Source organism: Saprolegnia diclina, assembly GCF_000281045.1.
Source record: "Saprolegnia diclina VS20 unplaced genomic scaffold supercont1.35, whole genome shotgun sequence".
NCBI lineage: Eukaryota > Oomycota > Saprolegniomycetes > Saprolegniales > Saprolegniaceae > Saprolegnia > Saprolegnia diclina.
This window is the reverse complement of record NW_008246102.1, coordinates 148,858-166,417: the sequence shown is the minus strand read 5'-3', so window position 1 is coordinate 166,417 and position 17,560 is coordinate 148,858. Positions and strand designations below refer to the sequence as shown.

The 17,560-nt window shown below is 57.2% G+C and overlaps 5 protein-coding genes across 5 annotated transcripts; 2 read left to right on the top strand and 3 right to left on the bottom strand.

Moving 5' to 3' along the window:
• Window positions 1-1,281: 1,281 nt before the first annotated feature.
• SDRG_10419 (hypothetical protein) lies at window positions 1,282-1,905 on the bottom strand. The gene is made up of 2 exons (XM_008616407.1): window positions 1,554-1,905; window positions 1,282-1,496 (listed from the first exon to the last, which is right to left on the bottom strand). The coding sequence occupies exons 1-2, from the start codon at window positions 1,880-1,882 to the stop codon at window positions 1,337-1,339; spliced, it is 489 nt and encodes a 162-aa protein (XP_008614629.1). The 5' UTR covers window positions 1,883-1,905; the 3' UTR covers window positions 1,282-1,336.
• Window positions 1,906-3,293: 1,388 nt separating this feature from the next.
• On the top strand, window positions 3,294-6,059 carry SDRG_10418 (TKL protein kinase). The gene is made up of 18 exons (XM_008616406.1): window positions 3,294-3,356; window positions 3,410-3,520; window positions 3,570-3,627; window positions 3,683-3,728; window positions 3,778-3,843; window positions 3,903-3,968; window positions 4,016-4,075; window positions 4,124-4,186; window positions 4,237-4,299; window positions 4,349-4,530; window positions 4,583-4,742; window positions 4,791-4,884; window positions 4,938-5,034; window positions 5,079-5,169; window positions 5,222-5,483; window positions 5,528-5,611; window positions 5,664-5,784; window positions 5,833-6,059. The coding sequence occupies exons 1-18, from the start codon at window positions 3,312-3,314 to the stop codon at window positions 6,021-6,023; spliced, it is 1,860 nt and encodes a 619-aa protein (XP_008614628.1). The 5' UTR covers window positions 3,294-3,311; the 3' UTR covers window positions 6,024-6,059.
• An 832-nt stretch (window positions 6,060-6,891) lies between these two features.
• Window positions 6,892-7,248, top strand: SDRG_10417 (hypothetical protein; the record flags this gene model as incomplete). The annotated part of the gene is made up of 1 exon (XM_008616405.1): window positions 6,892-7,248. The coding sequence occupies one exon, from the start codon at window positions 6,892-6,894 to the stop codon at window positions 7,246-7,248; it is 357 nt and encodes a 118-aa protein (XP_008614627.1).
• A 206-nt stretch (window positions 7,249-7,454) lies between these two features.
• SDRG_10416 (hypothetical protein) lies at window positions 7,455-7,806 on the bottom strand (the record flags this gene model as incomplete). Its single annotated transcript, XM_008616404.1, has 2 exons — window positions 7,455-7,505; window positions 7,549-7,806. The coding sequence occupies 2 exons, from the start codon at window positions 7,804-7,806 to the stop codon at window positions 7,455-7,457; spliced, it is 309 nt and encodes a 102-aa protein (XP_008614626.1).
• A 905-nt stretch (window positions 7,807-8,711) lies between these two features.
• SDRG_10415 (TKL protein kinase) lies at window positions 8,712-17,560 on the bottom strand. Its single transcript, XM_008616403.1, has 48 exons — window positions 17,513-17,560; window positions 17,367-17,465; window positions 17,218-17,316; window positions 17,074-17,172; window positions 16,916-17,014; window positions 16,771-16,869; window positions 16,626-16,727; window positions 16,473-16,571; window positions 16,346-16,426; window positions 16,204-16,296; window positions 16,057-16,158; window positions 15,916-16,008; window positions 15,706-15,866; window positions 15,096-15,656; window positions 15,004-15,052; window positions 14,863-14,958; window positions 14,786-14,815; window positions 14,638-14,733; window positions 14,495-14,593; window positions 14,348-14,446; window positions 14,203-14,301; window positions 13,935-14,150; window positions 13,782-13,877; window positions 13,631-13,732; window positions 13,488-13,586; window positions 13,359-13,439; window positions 13,212-13,304; window positions 13,061-13,162; window positions 12,916-13,008; window positions 12,706-12,869; window positions 12,013-12,661; window positions 11,870-11,965; window positions 11,723-11,818; window positions 11,575-11,673; window positions 11,414-11,512; window positions 11,282-11,365; window positions 10,932-11,234; window positions 10,751-10,870; window positions 10,616-10,702; window positions 10,462-10,563; window positions 10,334-10,420; window positions 10,265-10,281; window positions 9,691-10,225; window positions 9,555-9,650; window positions 9,405-9,500; window positions 9,251-9,355; window positions 9,099-9,203; window positions 8,712-9,050 (listed from the first exon to the last, which is right to left on the bottom strand). Exons 3-48 carry the CDS (start codon window positions 17,296-17,298, stop codon window positions 8,754-8,756), a joined length of 6,357 nt encoding a protein of 2,118 aa, XP_008614625.1. The 5' UTR covers window positions 17,299-17,316; window positions 17,367-17,465; window positions 17,513-17,560; the 3' UTR covers window positions 8,712-8,753.

Sequence of the window (17,560 nt, the reverse complement as noted above, 5' to 3'; positions counted from 1 at the left end):
GGAACCAACGTTGCTGGTAGTCGAAACGGCATTTACTATCTATCTATCTATCTATCTATCCATCCATCTATCTATCTCTACAGTGCACCAAGAGTTGAGCAATGTTGCGCAGCTCGTACTCATAACGTCCTAGTTGAGGAGGGTTGATGCTTCCCGTAGCATCGCAAAAAAACTCGTGCACGAACGGTGTACAACAGCCAAGAAACAGTGATCCTATACGCACTCCGGTAAAGGCAAAGTGACGAATGAGGTTAGGGCTTCGCGCCCTTCCTAGGAGCTACTAAAACCGTAACCCAAGCAACATGCTCCATTCCAGAGACATGGTCTACGTTCTTGGGGACGCGTGTACATAATGGCACAAAACGTCTTCGGGGCTTGGGCGCTTTCTTCAACTTCAACCGTACTTGAGAGGGTACGTCGAACTTTTAGGAGACGCTACCTTTCTGGCATTCCACCAGATCCGCCGTCCACTCTGTAGCCGCGGCCCTCCAGCCACGACGGCGCCCGTGCGCCAGTGCTCCATGTCTTGGCACCAGCTCTTCTCCAGCTTCCTTCTTTCAGCGTGCACTGCTCGTGAGCGTGCACTGCTCGTGAGCTTGCACTTCTCGTCCAGCTTGCACGTTCCTTGTCCAGCCGGCGCTCGCCCAGACGACCACGCTCCTTGAGCGGCCCGCGCTTCTCTCACAGGCGGCATTCCGTACATGGAGTGCTCGTGGGCCTGGCCATGGACCCTCAAGATAAGCAGTTGTCGTGCCCGACACCAAGGAACACATGCAACGCGCGCACAGCAAACCGCCGCCAGCGAGAAGCGCCGCCACAGACCTTGACACGTTTGGCATGTCGCTCGTGGGCGTCAATGCAGCCGGCGCGCCCGTCTACACGTACGCTGGGCGTATGCGCGGACGACGCAAATGAGCTCCGCGACGCGCTCGCCAAGGCGCAGAGGTAGGAAACCCTCTTCTTCTTTTACTATGGTTCCATGAGCACAAGTCGGCGGCCGATGTCGACTCTAGGCATGGCAGCTGACGACGAGTCGCTCTGCATTGAAGCCACGACTGAGTCGCCTGCCACGAGATCGACGAGACTGCCGCCTCAGGTCGCGACCTGGTCTCTTGGACCATTTTGCCGAGAAGAGCGTGACGCTGGGCGCTGCCAGGCCCTCAACGCGAGCGCTGCAGAGACTGTAGTTCAAGTTGGAGGCGCTCGAAGTTCGCGTCATTGCGCTCGTCAACGACGGGCTTTGCGCTGCTCATCATGACGCACAAATCTGCAAGACGTAAGTCGAGGTTCATATGCAGTACTAGTAGAATTGAAGCTTTTAGCTATCTGTGTCGTCTTACTCTTCGTCGAACTCTTCGTCAGACTCTGCCAGGTCGATCACCGCTGGAGCAGAAGAGCCAAGCTGAAAAAGAGCTTGCGCAGCGGCCGTGAGATGGTTCAAACACGCAGGGATGACGTCCTCCACGACAAAGGTGCAAATGAGCAATGTTGTCACCCTACATCATCGTCGTGGCATGAAGTATGACCCTTCCGACAGCAAAAGGTCGCCGCACGTATACGACAAGTAGAGGAACGCGCTCGCGCGGAAGGTGTGGGCATCGAACCCGTCGTCGTTCGTCGCGTCGGGGCGATGGTTGTCGTCGAGGAAGTCGTAATCGTCGGTAGCCTTGCGATCGTCGTCGCTGTGCTTGCCCCCGCTTAGCGCGATGGTCAAGAGCAGTATGGTCACCCAGGCGGCCACCTGATTGGCAACGCGACGAGGCAGCAGATGGAGGATGACCGAGAAGGCCACTGCCCCGAGGACGATGGCCATGCGCCCGAGGAGGCAGCCCCGCATGGAGGCGAAGGCTCGGGTGAGGAGCGGTGCTTCTTCGCGGGTCATGAGGTCGGAGGTCCGCGCGGTCGATCGGGAAATGCAATCGCAATGCAGTAAAATAAAACAATTGCTGCATATAATTTAAATCGTATATTCTATGTACATGTATCATTTGTATATGTATGCATTAAAATACAAATAATTGCAACGGTGCTCGCGGATTCGCTCCGCGCCTGCTGGATTTATGGCGTTCGTGCAAGCTCATTGGCTTGATTGGATTCGCTTTGACCAATGGAATCGGAGAAGATGCGTCGTGGGATCGCTTCTGGGTTCCGTGCGGCGGCCCATGGCGCGCGCCCACCCGACGGCCAAAGCTGCCGCTCCCAAAGCCTTGCTTGATTCTTGTCACTTTTGTTTGGGCATTGGGGTGCTATCTTTGCAGCCATGTCGACCCTTGGCGCGGGCAGGACCTTGGACAACGTCTAGGACGGTGAACCACCAAATTGGCGACTCGTACGAATGAAGGAATCACGTAATTACCGAATGCGCACGTGTCTGATGCTTGGATTGAGAGCCTGCCAGGCGCATTCACTTACAAACCCGCACTGGATTGCAATCCTCATTTGGTCAACACACAGTCTTGGGAGCGTGCTCTTCTCTCAGCTTCATGAAGGCGGTCGATTTTGTTGGACGCATCCAGACCAAATGGTTAAGTCGTTGCAGCTCGCCAGCTCTATCCCTTGACGGAACAAAGTATTCTGTCGACGTCAGCGAGTTTAGACACTGGTGTTCCACCAAACGTCTTTAGATAACCTGTTGTAGACTCTTGGTACCACCAGTGTTTGAGTCCCAGTGGCGTCCCCAATTCAATTGAGACGACGAAGGAAAAACACGTTTCCAGAGCTCAACACGAATATTTTGCTGCTGAAATGCTTAACCAATGAACTACCAGTGCAGACAGAATCGTCCATGACGGCGTTGCGGTTGCGCTTCCGCTGTGTATGGCCAGAATCAGCTACATAACCATCCACTCGCAAACCCGCACAGGATGGCTGTTGCCATCAAAAAGGCGCTGCCCAACGATCCGGAAATTATTTGGATCCGGATAAACATTTGGCGCAGGGACGAATTTACACGATCCCAAGCATGATGATCTTGAAGTGACACGGTCTCGCCAATGAAGCAGAGCGGAAAAGTCTCGAAGCTGCGTCAAAGCAGCCTTTAATGTGCCTATTGGTTCATGGTTGTGAACGCCAGAACAACTACACGATCAATCCAGTGTTTGGCAGGAAACAGTATTTGAAAAATATCCGGTCAAATTATTGAGTTGTCCTTCGAAATTCGCTACCACAAGGTATTGGCCAATCACATTGACGGAAAATGCTAAAATCGAAGCTGGTATCATGCAAATCAACGTCCCAACCAGCCGCGATAGCTGCTGTTGGGTTGTGGCCCGATCGCGCCACATCCGTTTTTCGTTCTTGCACACACCAGCATGAGCCGACTCATGCTCCGTGCCATCGCGCTGCCTCTACTACTCGTTCGACCGCTTCTGTCGTGGCGTAGTCTCATACTCTCCGATGCTACCATTAGAGCACGTCGCTCATGGCGGCGACTTGCCCATATACGGCCTACACGTCGTCGTACTCGGCAGCCTATTGCGGACCTTCGGCGTCGTACTGCATCGTCGACAACCAATGCGCGGTGCGTTTGACAGCTACCTTGACATCGAGGCTCACGTTTCCTTCTGTAGGTACTCAAGGCGCTGTCACCGACGAGCCCCAGCAAGCCTGAATTATTTCTCATCACTGGTAGTTGAGATGCACACATTCATCGCAAGGGCTCACTGCATTGTACTATGCCCAGAGTCGGCGTCGTACTTGGCCGAGCTGCCGGCGGGAGCCACCTCTGTGTACGCTGCTGTCATCGCTACCCTTGTATTCACTCATGATAATGTGTAGCTCATTTGATGGCACACGGATCCAGACCGTCGGCAACCTCTCGTCCTATCACAGCCTCACCTTTTTGTACAACAACGTCATCACATTTTCTCGTTTGAAACGTCCCTTGGGTGGTGGACTTGTAGGGGAATCACCAACAACCCGAACCTCAACATTGCATCAGCGATCTTCCCGCCCAACGTCAACAGCTTGTACACCGCGCCTCTTAACAATCGGCGCTGATCGTGGACGCTCCTAGAATGATTACGTACTCGAACGTGACGCAACTGCCGCCGGCCTTCCCACCGCTCGCTCAACTGTACTGTACATCATGTCCATTCGACACGCGACATGTCCGCGTCTTTAGACAGCTGCAAAACAACAACTTGACGAGCATCCACGACCTCAACCTCAGCACCCTCTCGTACCTGTAGGTTTCCAACGTCAAAAATGGCGTGGTGCAGCACGTATTTGAGATAGGGATCTTTCGGGCAACCCGCTGCACGACCTCCACAACGTTTCGTTTCGCACAAAGCTCGAATTGTACGAATTAACAACGTCGCACCGTAAGGCCTCTGACGTTACCTCGTAGCTCGTTGGCGGGCATTGAGTTGACGACTTTTCTCATCGACAAGGCAACGCTCAAGGCGATCGAAGCAACCGGCAGCTATTTCTCGCCAAAGAGCATCGACGTGAGCTCATCCTGTGTGGCGCCCAATACACTGCAGACGCTTTGGAACACGGTCAAGAACTTCACCGTGTGCACCTACCCCGGTATGACAACTTGTACATTTGGCTATTCTCAAGTGTGAATATGGTCACTTAGGACCAGCCGCGACGACCATTGTGCCGGCGACACTGCCACCAAACCCGACGTCCTTGTCCGCGGCAGCGATCGGAGGTATCGTTGCCGGCGGTGTCGTGGGCGTGCTTGTACTTGGCCTCATTGCTCTCTACGTTGTCCGTGCCCGCCGTCGCGATGACAAGTACGCCATAACGTTATGTGTGCATCATTCAGCGTCCGGGTTGTGTAGACTGATGGGACGTCGACCGCCGCTCACAACGACAGCCAACACCCAAGACACGGGATCGATGGACCCTTCGGGACGCCAGCCGCACGACCTCAGTGTACGCACTCCCTCGTCCACAGCTAAAGTTGCAGAAACAGTGTTGAAACGTAGGCTCTCTTTGGCGCACGGCTCGACGAGGACGACCTCGTTCGCTCGACGTTCCTGGCTGAAGGCGCGTACGGGCAAGTGTGGCGTGGCTCCTACAAAGGTACATCGCTGGCAAGAGACCTTGGCTCAGGCAGTGTCTTGTAGGCAGCGACGTAGCCATCAAGTGCTTGCTACCGGGAAAAAGTAGCCACGTGGCGCTCGGCCACCTCATTGACGAGATCCAGCTGACGTTCCAGTACGTCCAGTCAACCACCTCGGTATTTACTCAAGCATCCCATCTCAACTAGGATGAACAGCCCGTACATCACCAAGACCCTTGGCGCCAGCTGGCGCGTTCCGTCCGAGCTGCAGATGGTTCTCGAGTACATGGACCGTGGCGACCTCAAGAGTGTGCTCGAGACGACCAAAGCATCGCCCGACACGCTCTTCCCGTGGGATGAGAAGGTCGGAGCCATGTTGGCCATCGCAGAAGGCCTTGTCTACCTCCACTCGCTCGATATTATCCACCGGGATCTCAAGTCCCGCAACATCCTTCTCGATACTGTCAAGGTACCAGGAATCGAAAGAGAATATCCCTAACCCTATGGGGATAGGGTTGCAAGCTCACCGACTTTGGCACGTCGCGCGAGGTCACGACCGCGACCATGACAGTCGGCGTCGGCACGTACCGCTGGATGGTACACACTTGTCTATTGTTCTATGAAGACTAGGGTTCTAAATGTACTGTAGGCGCCCGAGATTCTCCAAGAAAACCACTACACGACCGCGGCCGACATGTACTCGTTTGGTATGGTAGTCTCGGAACTCAGCACGCACCATATTCCGTACGCGGACCTCCGCAATGACAAGGGTATCGCGCAACCTTGGATATGTGTAATTTTATATCGTAAAACGATAGGAAACGCGCTGGTGGACACGGCCATCATGAGCCGTGTGATCCAAGGCACGATCCAGCCGACAATTGGCGAGAGCTGCCCGTCGTGGATCCAGGCGCTGGCCACAGCATGCTTGGCGCATGCACCCGAAGATCGACCAAGTGCTTTGAAAGTCGCACACTGCGTCCGCCAACACGTGCAGACAGCATTGTAACTCGATACATTGATACAAAATCCGTGGTTCACTGGATGATGGCGTCTTATCTACTTTTGCTCGGTGAAGAGCTTTTTGGCACTGACTGGACGATCTTGGCTCCGCCACACGTGCGCTTGCGGCTACTCATGTCTTCGGAAGACAGCGGAGTTCTGCGGGCAGCATCGCGGCGTCGGCATCGGCAAGTCCCGGGCATGAAGCAGCGCTTGGTGTCGTACTCTGTCGACAGCGTGGACATCGCCCTCGCCGAGATCAAGCGCGCAACGACTGGGATGTTGTCCGTGTACTTGGTTGCAGCAAGCAGCGCTGTGAGTTACCTTTCTAAACACTACTAGTATATGAGAAACTCTGTAAGATGCATCCGCGCCTCGGTCGAGCAGACGCTGCATCGCAGTGGAATCGGCACCAAAGACATCAGCACTGAGAAGCGGTTGTCCGTACTACAAGCACCATGCATGTCATGGATGGCGCTGTGCGCACGAGGCACGTATGTCGTCCACGCTGTTGGGGTCCAGACCGTTCTCCAAGAGTTGCGTCGCGACGTCGAGCTGGAGGCGTGGCGGAAGACCTTCGCCATCTATCACGATGCCAATATTCGAGCACCTCGAGTAGTCTAACCTTGAAGGTCGTCTGCGCTTTCCTCATGTGCTTGCCGAGGAGCGCGGGGAGGTGTGCGGCGGTCGGACGCTTGGTCGGGTCAGCGTCCACGCACGGCAACACCATTTCGGTAAACCAGGCCTCGCACTTGCTGTACAGGGAAGATTGACGGCCATCGGTCGGGAGTCGGTGCCTAGTATCGAGCTCAGTACACGCGCTCTTCATCATTTTCTTTGGCTTGACGCTCTTCTTCTCCAGCTTTGGCCCCAACATGTCGACGTTCGTCATGCCCACGGAGATGTACCCGACAGCCATCAAGAGCTTGTGCCACGGCTTCTCGGCGGCTATGGGCAAGGCGGGCGCCGCCATTGGCTCGTATGGCTTTGCGCACTGGGTGAAGGCGCCCGGCTTTGGCTACGTTGGCACGTGGTACACGTTTGCGGGCATTTGCTTGTTGACGCTTCTCCTCACGTGGTTCTGCATGTTTGACAACAACGACGGCGACATGTCTACCATTGACAACGAGTTCAAGGCCAAGCTCGCGCTCGAGACGAACGAGACGCACCAGTCGTTTATTGCGGGCGACGACCACGAGTTTGACAAGGACGTGGGCTACGTCAAGGCCTAGTTGGTGTGCTTTTTTCAATCCAATGATTGTTATTTTGTACATTGTACTGCGTCGTTGCGATGGGCTAGCACGTTTCACAGTGCGTCGCCTTGGGTCGGGTCAAACATCATAAATACGAGACTGCCAAATCTTGGGAACAAAGTAATATAATTGGTGACCTTTGGTCTGCTTGGCTACGGTGCAGACGACTTGTTGTCGCGCCTCACTCAGACCCAGACGCGGCATTGGGCGGGCTCCTGCATCTCATCCATCTCGACCTTTATGGCGTGCTCAATATGTATGTAGTGCAATAAGAAGCACCTCTTCCTCGGGAAGCGAGCCAGCTTGGCCTTGGACCAGCACGTCAATGCCATGGCCAACCTCTGGCGTCGCCGCGCGCTCGTGTGTTTCGTCTTGGGCCGCACGGGCTTCCTCGGGACGCGGGCCAGCTTGGCCTTGGATCACCACGTCAAAGGCGTGGCCAAGTTCGGTCACCAGAGCGCGGCCTTCTGCGAAGAGAGCCACACGGTGCACTTCACGGAACTTGTCGCGCGAGCCGGCTTGGTCTTCATGGAGCATGTCACGCACGACGGTTAGACCACGAATGGTCGATATCGGCTATTGTCCGTCGTAGTCGTACGAAGTCGTACAACCAGTGGCGCAGTTCCTGTCGCCGCCAGCGTCGCGCCCGCCGCAAGCAGCGACGATCGCTGCATGGCCAAGCTTCGCGGCTGTCGTCAGTACGGCGTACGTCATCTACAGCCCATCCATGTGTGCAGGCTCATGTTCGTTTATGGACAAGATGGCTACCTCGCCGCGTGCGTTGGCATCCGCGCATCAAGTATCGTGGCCACAGCGTCCGCGTCGCCGGCAAGGACTGCAGCTACGAGCGCTTCGGGGCGGATCTACACGGGCGGCTTTAGTACCAGCGATGGTGCCCCCATCTACCACTGCTTCATCTCTCATGCTGCTGATCCGAGTATGGGTCAGTCAGTCAGTCTGACACCCGTGCAAAGTATTGAGTGACCAGTTCGCAGATCCTGCTAGAGGACGATTCACTCTTAGTGAGATACAGATTCGGACTCGCCTCGACTTGGCGATGCTAGACTAAGAAAGTTTGATACGATTTGAAGGACAAGAGGGAGGTTAATAACATATGTATTTTGACAGGTTTTTGCTGCGACGACCGCTTCGGGCAAGGGCGTCTCACGATAAATCTTTTCCGGGGACGTCGCGCCATGGCCCTTGAAGATACGTGCATGCTACACCCTGCATGCGACCAGCCAAGTCGATGGCAGCGACGATTGTAACGTGGCATTGTACGCCAAACATGTGTTCCGCGGGTTGTGGACCGTCTACGCCAAAAGCGCGGGACTGCGGCAATGTGTCACCATTTCGAGATGACCACCGAGTTCCACCGCCGCGCGCACTGCACTTGGTGTTGGCACGCGCGCTCGCCAACAAGTGCATAAGAACTCGACACATTGATACAAAAACCATGTTTTGCTATGATAGCCGCGGTGGATCTACTTTCTCTTGGAGAAGAAGTTTTTGGCGCTGGACAAGACCGACTGGACGACCTTGGCCGCGCCACATGTGCGCGTGCGGCAGCTCAAGTCCTCGATCGATAACGGCATGCTGCAGTCGGCACAGAAGCGCGCCGTGGTCATCGGCAAGTCGCGTGCCAGTAGCATCACGCGCCAGCGCTCGGCGTCTTCCAGCACGACGGCAACATCGACGGGTTGCTTGCGCATCGACACCGTGCCGGCACAAAGGTGTTCCTCTCGCAGCGTCCGCGCAATCTCGAGCGCAGTCTTGCCTTCCTGCATCGTACGTTGTTGCATCAGTATTGAGTCGCAGTAGCAACCAACCTTGTCGCGCGCGAGCAGTGTCGACAGGTCCGAGTAGACGAGTTGGGCGACGGCCAGCGGGTTGCCGAAGAAGACTGCGTTTATAAGCGGGGTATCGCCGTCCACCTAGCTCCAGCGACGTGCTACCCGTTGCCTCACCTTATCCACGGTACCGGATGCACTGCATGAATGTCGGCGCCCGCATTGATCAAGATGGCAAGGATCTCGTAGCTAAAGATCCGACTCGCTGCAAACAGCAGCGGTGTACCCAGTGGACCCTAATACAACGAACATTGAGATGACGTATCCAAGGAAGGCTGTCATGACCAGTGGGTGGTTGACGTCCGCGCCGCGCGACAGCATAAAGCGCACAAGCTCGGGGGACACTGACAAGATCGCGGCACACAAGACGCTCTGGCCGTTCTGCGGTACGATGGCGCGCATCAGCAACACAGAAATGCTAAAGCGGGCTGGTACCGTGAAGACAGCGTTTGGGTGGAGCCCGTCGTCCAAAAGCTTGGTGATAACGTCCATCTGCAACGGACAGGTCGCTTCATCAAAGGCCCGAAACATCTAGAGATGCATGAAGAGATGTATCCTCAAGGCACGCCACCTCGCGCTGCTTGGTGGCCGCGTCGACGTGGGGTTGCAGGCGAGTGACAACGTCGGCGGCGGTCAGCCGCAGTGTCGGGTCGTCCGTGGTGCAGCGAGCCACAATGTCGGCGTACCACGGCTCGCAGTCGTCGCGAAGACGTCCGAGCTGGACCGTCGGCATGAGGAGCGTGTCGAGCTCCGTAAAGAAAACGCCGAGCGCGTACATGTCGGACGCGGGCGTTGGCGGCAGCTGCGCCACGCGCACTTCCGGCGCTGTCCACGGCGCCATCGACGTGCTTGGTGGTACGTAGCCAGGATACAGTGTGTGGATCGTGCCGGCATACGGGTCCGCGTACAGGCTGTAGCTTGAGAACGACCCGTGGACGCGACCTGCTGCGTGGAGATCGGCGAGCGCATTTGCGGCCACAAACGCAAGCTGGAGCTTGGTCGGCCACGTCTGGAGGCGCGATCCCGGCACTTGCAAATCGAGCTTGTGGCGAAGAATGTAGTCGTGCACCGACGGGGGCTCCGCACGCACGTACGCCGAGGCACTCCTACGTGGCATCAACACCTACCCCTAGGAAGACGCCTACGTCATCGCCGCATTGTCCTAATAAATGGCAGTATGAGACATGCAACATGGGAGACGTATCCAAACGTACGGTGGGCGGACACATAGCCGTATAGAGAACGCGCACGAGATCGGCGGCGCCCGCGGCGATCGCGACAGCCAATGGCGTTTCCCGCGCCTACAATGGCCGTCAGGACGTCGAGCGTCGTCACAGCGTACGTTGTTTTGGTGGTCGATCGGGATGCCGGGCGCTGCCAGCAACACTTGCAGCATGGCGAGGTTATTTTGCTTGACAGCGTGGTGCACGAGGGAGTTGCCATACTAGTCAGTTGCCCCAATGTGAGAGACGAGCCATGTGGTGTGGATCCAATACGCAATCGTTGCGGGTCGGTGTCGTGGGCTGTGCTAGCAACTGTACTAGCCTCGGCATGTTGTCCTCCTCGATGGCGTCGATGAGCGCCTAATACCATGTCCAATGCCTTTGACACTATCACGGAGCATAGCCTACCATCATGTGGCCGTACTCGGCGTTGCGCTTGTCGAGGTCGGTCGAGGCCGCAAGCTTTCTTGCTGCGTTCCTGCGGCGGAACCAAGCCGCGATATACCGGAGCGCTGGCGTCTTTGTGGTCTACGACGCATGCTGTGACTCTCCGATGCGAGGATGGATGCTCTCCAAGTGCAAAGCGTACAGGCTTTGTGGCCGCGAACCACAGTCGCTTGAGCAGCATCTTGAGCTCGTCCGTGCTCGCGGGCGACGCGCGCTGGCAGCCAGGACACGTCTCGAGCATAAACATAGTGCGACTGCACGGCACACAGGTGCGCGTCCAGTCGATCGGCACGCCACGGTGGTGCAGCGTCACGAACCGACGCACCAAGCACGAGACCTTGTCGTACAGCGAGGCGTCGTGGCCGCAGGCAGCGCAAGCAGCCTCGATCGGATGCCACGCGTCGTCGCAGCCAGCGCAGAGGCGCAGCTCAGACGTGGCGGCGTGCTACGACGAGTCATTGTGGGCAGAGTCGTCGATGGAGCGACACGTACCGCGGCCTCGGCGCCTTCCAAGAGCGGCACGTACTCTATCAAGTCGTCGTCGGCCTTGGCGAGCGCCAACGGCGTCTTGCCCGTCTACGCCATATCAATCCCTGCGAATAGACTCTAGAAATGTCGTTCGACCTTGTTTGGTAGCGTGGCGTCGGCACCGGCGTCGAGGAGGAGGCGCACAATGCTCTCGTGGTCGTTCTTGACCGCCCGGTAGAGCGCACTGCGATGCTTCTAGATCCAAGGATGAGCGCTGACGTCCTTCCATCGAGGAAGAGAAGAGATGGTCGTACTACCTTGTCGAGCAAATCGACATTGGCGCCCGAATCGAGCAGTAGCTTGACGAGACTCCAGTTGCCGTCGCTCGCAGCGTCGTGAAGCCCGCTGCAGCCTTCCTACGCGCTTCCATGCATGTAGCATCTGCTTTGAACAAGGTCGTTGTACGCAGTAGCTGTCCACGAACGCGCCGTGGTCGAGCAAAAGCTGCGCGACGTCTTCCTTGTGATAGCTTACGGCCATCGGCAGCGGCACCGTGTCGCTCTACCGTATGTCGGTCGCTGACTGTTCACGGAAGTACGACAAACAAGGTACCTTGACCGTATAGTTGGGGTCAAACCCGTTCAGGAGCAGCTTTTGCACCGATGCAACATCATTCGCCGCTACCGCGCGGTGGAACGTCTCGAGATTCTACACGAGTCTCGTACCCCGTTGGAGCGATATATAGAGGGACGTACACCAACCACGGGGCCTTTGGCCACGCGCTTCGCAAGGGTCTTGACAATCTCGTTGGCTGTGGGGCGCTTGGATGGCTCCGTCTCGAGACACTGCGTGGCGAGCTCGTGCAGCCACGACTCGCAGGACTCGGTCAGCGTCGGTCGGCGACCCGCGAGGACCGCCTCCTTGATCTGATACTCGTTCGCCAGGTCAGTGGCATCGTGGAACGGCAGCTCGAGTGTATCCAGCTCCGTCAAGAGCACGCCAAACGAGTAGATGTCAGCCTCAGTGCCGTAGCGCTCACCGTCGACGCGCAGCACTTCGGGGGCAGTCCAGCGCGCCGTGCCGCGGCCGTCCGTCATGTACGTGGCGGCCACCTTGGCGATACCCAAGTCGCCGAGCTTGATGTAGTGGTCCAAGCTCAAGAGGACGTTGTCGCTCTTGATGTCGCGGTGAACGATGCCAAGCGCATGCAAGTCCTTCATCGCATTCGCCACGACCCACGCCACCTCGAGGTTGGTCAGCTGCAACTCGCTCACTTGCCGCCACCGCTTCTGGTCCAGATAACCCCGCAGCGTGCCCATGTCCATGTAGTCGAGTAGCAGCGCCGGCGTCATCGAAGCGCGGTCTGCCACAGCGAGTAGCGACACTAGGTACGGCGACGGACACCTACGACCATCTGTTAGATACTCAAAGACAGGGGGTGACGCGACTTGGTCATGGCGTCGGCTTCAGCACAGAGCATCGCAGCACCGTCTTTGGACCCCTTGGACTTCTTGGTGGCGACCTTGCGCCCTTGATACGTGCCCCGATACACAACCGCTTGGCCGCCTGCTCCGAGCTCCTCTGTCGACATTTCGTAGTCGTCACCCGTGATCTAATGCAATGGACGAGTCAGTTTCAGACCGAGATGCGACTCCAACCTCCTGGACAGGCTGGTGCAAATGACGAAAAAGCGTCTCCGCCATGTCGAGGTAGCCGCGCTGGATGGCGACGGCCATTGGAGATCGACCGCCCTATGCAGCCGCCGCATATGAGCACATGTGGTTGCGTTTTTGAACCCGATACCAGATCTGGCTCCTCCAAATGAATGCCCGGCGTCGCAATCAGGCAGGCAAGCGTCTCCGTGTCGTGAGCCCGCACGGCCAAATGCGCCAAGGAGTCGCCCATCTATACGATTGTCAAGATAATTACTAAGGTAAAGGGAGACGGTGGGTACCTTGTTGAACGCGTTGCTGTTGAACGGGCGACTCAGCAGCGAGCGCACCTTGGCCAAGTCGTTGGCGTTGGCGGCGTCCTGGAGCGCGTATTTCTACGATACACAACGCAACTTCGTGCACCGAGCCAAAGGTATTGGGAAAGCTACGTGGTCCGAGGCGTCGGTCATCAGACCCATCATCGTCGTGTTGCGGAGGCGTCCCGCATATTCGATCGGCCGTTGTCCTTGCTACGCAGCCCAAACGATCATTATGCTAGACAGGATGTACTTGTCGACCTTGTTGGTCGCGTTGATGTCAAAGCCAGCGTTCAAGAGCACGCGCACGACGTCGGTATTGTCCATCGCTACGGCCACGTGCAACAGCGTCTCACCATTCTACGACAATATTGTCCATCATATGCGGTCTACACGTGGCATACCATGTCGTCTTGGTCGAATTGAATGCCAGGCGCGGCCAAAAGCGCGGCCACAACGTCGGCGTGGCCTTCGTGCACGGCCACGTACAGAGCCGACACCGATTCCTACGCCATGCTCAGCACCCAATCGGCCTTGAAAACAGAGGAAAGGTACATAAACCGCATTCACATTCGGCGAACTCGCGAGCAGCTTGCGCACCACGTCCGCGTGGCCTCTGGACGACGCCGTAAAGAGGGGGCTCTCGCCAACCTACGCCACACAACACGTCTCGTCCTTTGGTGCGAGAACCATATTTGCATGATGTACCGCATCGGCATTGACGTTGGCGCCGGCGTTTAAGAGCAGGTCGACGACGGCCGCGTGGTCATGCATGGCCGCCATGTAGAGCGCCGTCGCACCGGCAAAGTTGTCGCCGTCGTTGCCGTAGGGCTGGTCGACGTTGCGCATACGCGCAAGCAACGCCGTGACGATTTGGATGTCCCGTCCGTTGCCCGCCGCATCATGCAGCGGCAAGGCCTTCTCCTAAACACGATATTCCGATGCGATATTGCAACCTAGCAAATGGCGTGCATACATCGTTGAGTAAGTTGGGGTCAGCGCCGCTTGCCAACAATTGCTCGACCAAAGCCACGTCGTCGAGTCGCGTGGCTGCATGCAGTGGCGTGTCGCCGCGCTAGCACCTGCGGGTTAGGGTACGTTCATATGGCATGCGTTCGTACGCCGTTGCGGGCGTTGACGTTGGCGCCGGCAGCGACAAGAGTCTCGAGCAGAGCATGGCGCTTCTGGGCCACGACGACGTGCAAGACCGAGGTCCCGTCCTAGAGATAGATGACGGTGTCTTCTCTCTCTGTGGTACCACAACGCACCGCGGTATCGAGGTTGGTATTGGCGCCACGGGCGAGGAGGAGGTCAACCACACGCGTGTGGCCTCGGCTCACCGCCAACACAAGTGCCGTCTCGCCAATCTAATCGGGTGGCTTTAGCAGAGTCGGTAGAGAAGCAAGTGGACCTCAGTCGCACAGTCGGGATGCACGCCATCGTCGAGTTGGGCGATGACGCCATCGACGTCACCGCTGTAAACAGCGCGGAGGAATGCTTGCTCCGGCTATGCAGACATTATATCTATGCAACGAGAACATATTGTCGTGTAGAAGTACCGTCATGTCCGAGATAGCAGCACCCACGGCCTAGCACAGATGTAGTTGCAGCCGCAAAGTCCATATTGAAAGCGTACCATGGACGTTCGAATCGCCGGTCGTGGGCCCGCCGACGCCGACGCATTCGACTCAATAGAGAGGACGTTCGTCGGTGTTGAGGACACCTGTTCGCTCTACATGAAACCTCAGTTGGTAGAACACAGCAAAAAGCCATCTACCGCAAGATCGGCGACAAAGGCAGGACGTGACACGATGAGCTCCGGTCGCCTGCACCATCATGCGTCACCTGCCATCAATCACTGCAACGTACTGTTGCAGTTCCGGACGCAGAAGCTGGACAACGTCGGCCGCCGTCGGGCGCGTCTCGGGTGCCGTCGCCTTGCATCGCGCGTGCAGCGCCGCATACCACGGAGTGTTGTCGGCGTCGGCGTAGCTTGCCATGTCGGGGAAGAGCGTCTCGAGCAAGACGCCAAACGAGAACATGTCGGCGGGAGTGCCGTAGTTGCTGCCCGATATGAGCACCTCGGGAGCCATCCACTTGTTGGTGCCAGCCCCCGTCGTCATGAGCGACGTCTTCTTCTTGGCAATACCCACGTCAGCCACCTTGATGTACTGGGTCGAGGAGAGGAGGATGTTGTCGGTCTTGATGTCGCGATGGACGACGTCCTTGGCGTGGAGGTCGTTCAAAGCGTTGGCAACGACCCACGCCACCTCGAGCGACGAGTAGCCCACCGCTACGGCTTGGTCGTTGGCCACCTTGTCGAGGTACGACGAAAGATCGCCGCCGTCCATGTACTCGAGCACGAGCTGCGGGTTCGTCGAGTCAATGTCGACAGTCGCCAGCAGCCGCAGCAAGTACGGCGATGCATTCCTATGCAGCGACGTCCTGAGCGTACACGAATGAACAGAGGCGGAGGTACGCTTCCATGGCGGCCATCTCGCGGCGCAAGGACGCTGCATCGCCTTGTACATCTTTCAAGGTCTTGACAGCGACATCGTGGTTGTGAAGCGACCCTTTGTACACAACGCCGTAGCCACCGCGCCCCAGCTCGCCCAACCGCATCACATCGCTTGCCAAAATCTACGTCACGTGAGCTGGTTAAGAATGTCTTCCGATGAAACCATGGTACCTCGACGGCTGGCGTTGCTTGCGCGTGATGCAGCTGCGTCACAAGAGTTTCGTTGGCCATCTTGATCGCGATCATGATGGGCGTCTCCCCAAACTAGTACCACAGTGGTTAGGGTAGCACTTCGTACACGCAGAGAGAGACCTTGTTGAGAGGCGTCGTCTGAACACCCTCTTGCGCCAGGAGAATGTCCAGAAGCGCGTCGTGCTGGCCCAAGACCGCAAGGTGCACGAGCGTATTACCATGCTATTCAATTATAAATGAAAAACGATACAAGACAATATTAACCACCTCGTCATTCTCGTTGACGCTGAGCCCCTCGGTCAAAAAGGCTTGGGTGGTCTCGAGGTCGCCGTGGCGCACAGCGCGCAGCAGCTTCATTTTCTAGTCCCAGAGAATCTTGAGCCTCTGGTTGCATCATCTGCGCCCGTACCTTGTCCCGTACGTCTTGGAGAACGTCGACGACGCGGGCGTGGCCGTTGGCGATAGCTTGCGATAGCGGTGTCGACCCGTCCTACGCACTTGAGCTCCAAGACACTGCATGAGATCGTGTTCGGTACCAAAGCGGGCTGGTCGAGGTTGGCTCGCGCATAAGCAAGTCGGCGGACGATGGCGTCGTGGCCGTTGGCAGATGCCATGCACAGCGCCGTCGCCCCCGTCTACTCGAGAGGAATTCCATGTTGATATCGTGTTGGGATCTGCGGACAAAGTACTGTTGCCGAAGTGGCGTTGACGTCGATTTTGGCGGCGAGAAGACACTCGACGGCTTCCAGATGACCATTCGCAGCCGCGACAATGAGACTCGAAGCACCGACCTACTGTGACGTTCATGGAGCCATCACACAAGCACAGACGCACCGCAACACCAGCGTGAACGTTTGCACCAGCCTCAAGCAGAGCCATCATCGCGGTAGCATGGCCATTCTCTGCAGCCATGTACAGCGGCGTCTGCCCCATCTAGAGCGATACATGAGGTGCGAGGATCGCTACTTCATGGACGTACCGACGCGAGGACGTCGAGGTTTGCGCCGGCGCTCATGAGAGCGCGAAGCATGGCTGCATGTCCATTTGAGGCCGCATAGTGCATCGCGCTGCAACCCATCTAGGTAACGGCGTTAAAGAAGGTACATAGACAAGGAGATCGTCGGTTCCGAGGACTACCTTGTCGAGGTCGGCGACGTTAGCGTTGGCGGCGAGGAGTATCGAAGCGACAGCCACGCTGCCTGCGCTTGCAGCTGCCATGAGTGGTGTCATGGCGTTCTACATGCAATAGGCTTGAGATAGATGCTAGGGAGTGCGTCCTACCCATTGGTGAAGATCGATATCGGCCCCGCGATCAAGCAGCTGCTGCACCACGGCGTCGTGGCCTGAGTGAGCCGCGAGCATCAACGCCGTTGCTCCTGACTAGCAGCATTCGTGAGCCTCTTTTATAGAGTGCATCGAGATGGTGGTACCGGAAGGCGGTGGTTGACATCGGCGCCCGCCGTCAAAAGCAGCGCAATGACCTCGGTATGGCCCTTCCCGACCGCCAAAACCAAGGCCGTGGCCTTACCCTACGTTCCATGAGTTCTCGTCGTCGTGCGCGGAAGGCCGGGCGCACCGGTGTCGTCGCATGCACGTTCGCGTTGGCCTCGAGAAGCGCCTCAAC

Excerpts from the sequence above, each read along its gene's own strand:
- SDRG_10418 (XM_008616406.1), top strand. The coding sequence starts at position 3,312 with ATGAGCCGACTCATGCTCCGTGCCATCGCGCTGCCTCTACTACTC. Across the intron at positions 3,628-3,682 it reads TGAATTATTTCTCATCACTG|AGTCGGCGTCGTACTTGGCC; the intron begins GTAGTTGAGATG and ends TACTATGCCCAG. Across the intron at positions 3,969-4,015 it reads CCGCCCAACGTCAACAGCTT|AATGATTACGTACTCGAACG; the intron begins GTACACCGCGCC and ends GGACGCTCCTAG.
- SDRG_10415 (XM_008616403.1), bottom strand. The coding sequence starts at position 17,298 with ATGCTCGCGGCTCACTCAGGCCACGACGCCGTGGTGCAGCAGCTGCTT. Across the intron at positions 14,151-14,202 it reads ACCCCAACTTACTCAACGAT|GAGAAGGCCTTGCCGCTGCA; the intron begins GTATGCACGCCA and ends TATCGTGTTTAG. Across the intron at positions 11,366-11,413 it reads ACGCCACGCTACCAAACAAG|ACGGGCAAGACGCCGTTGGC; the intron begins GTCGAACGACAT and ends GATATGGCGTAG.
- SDRG_10419 (XM_008616407.1), bottom strand. The coding sequence starts at position 1,882 with ATGACCCGCGAAGAAGCACCGCTCCTCACCCGAGCCTTCGCCTCCATG. Across the intron at positions 1,497-1,553 it reads TTCCTCTACTTGTCGTATAC|GGTGACAACATTGCTCATTT; the intron begins GTGCGGCGACCT and ends ACGATGATGTAG.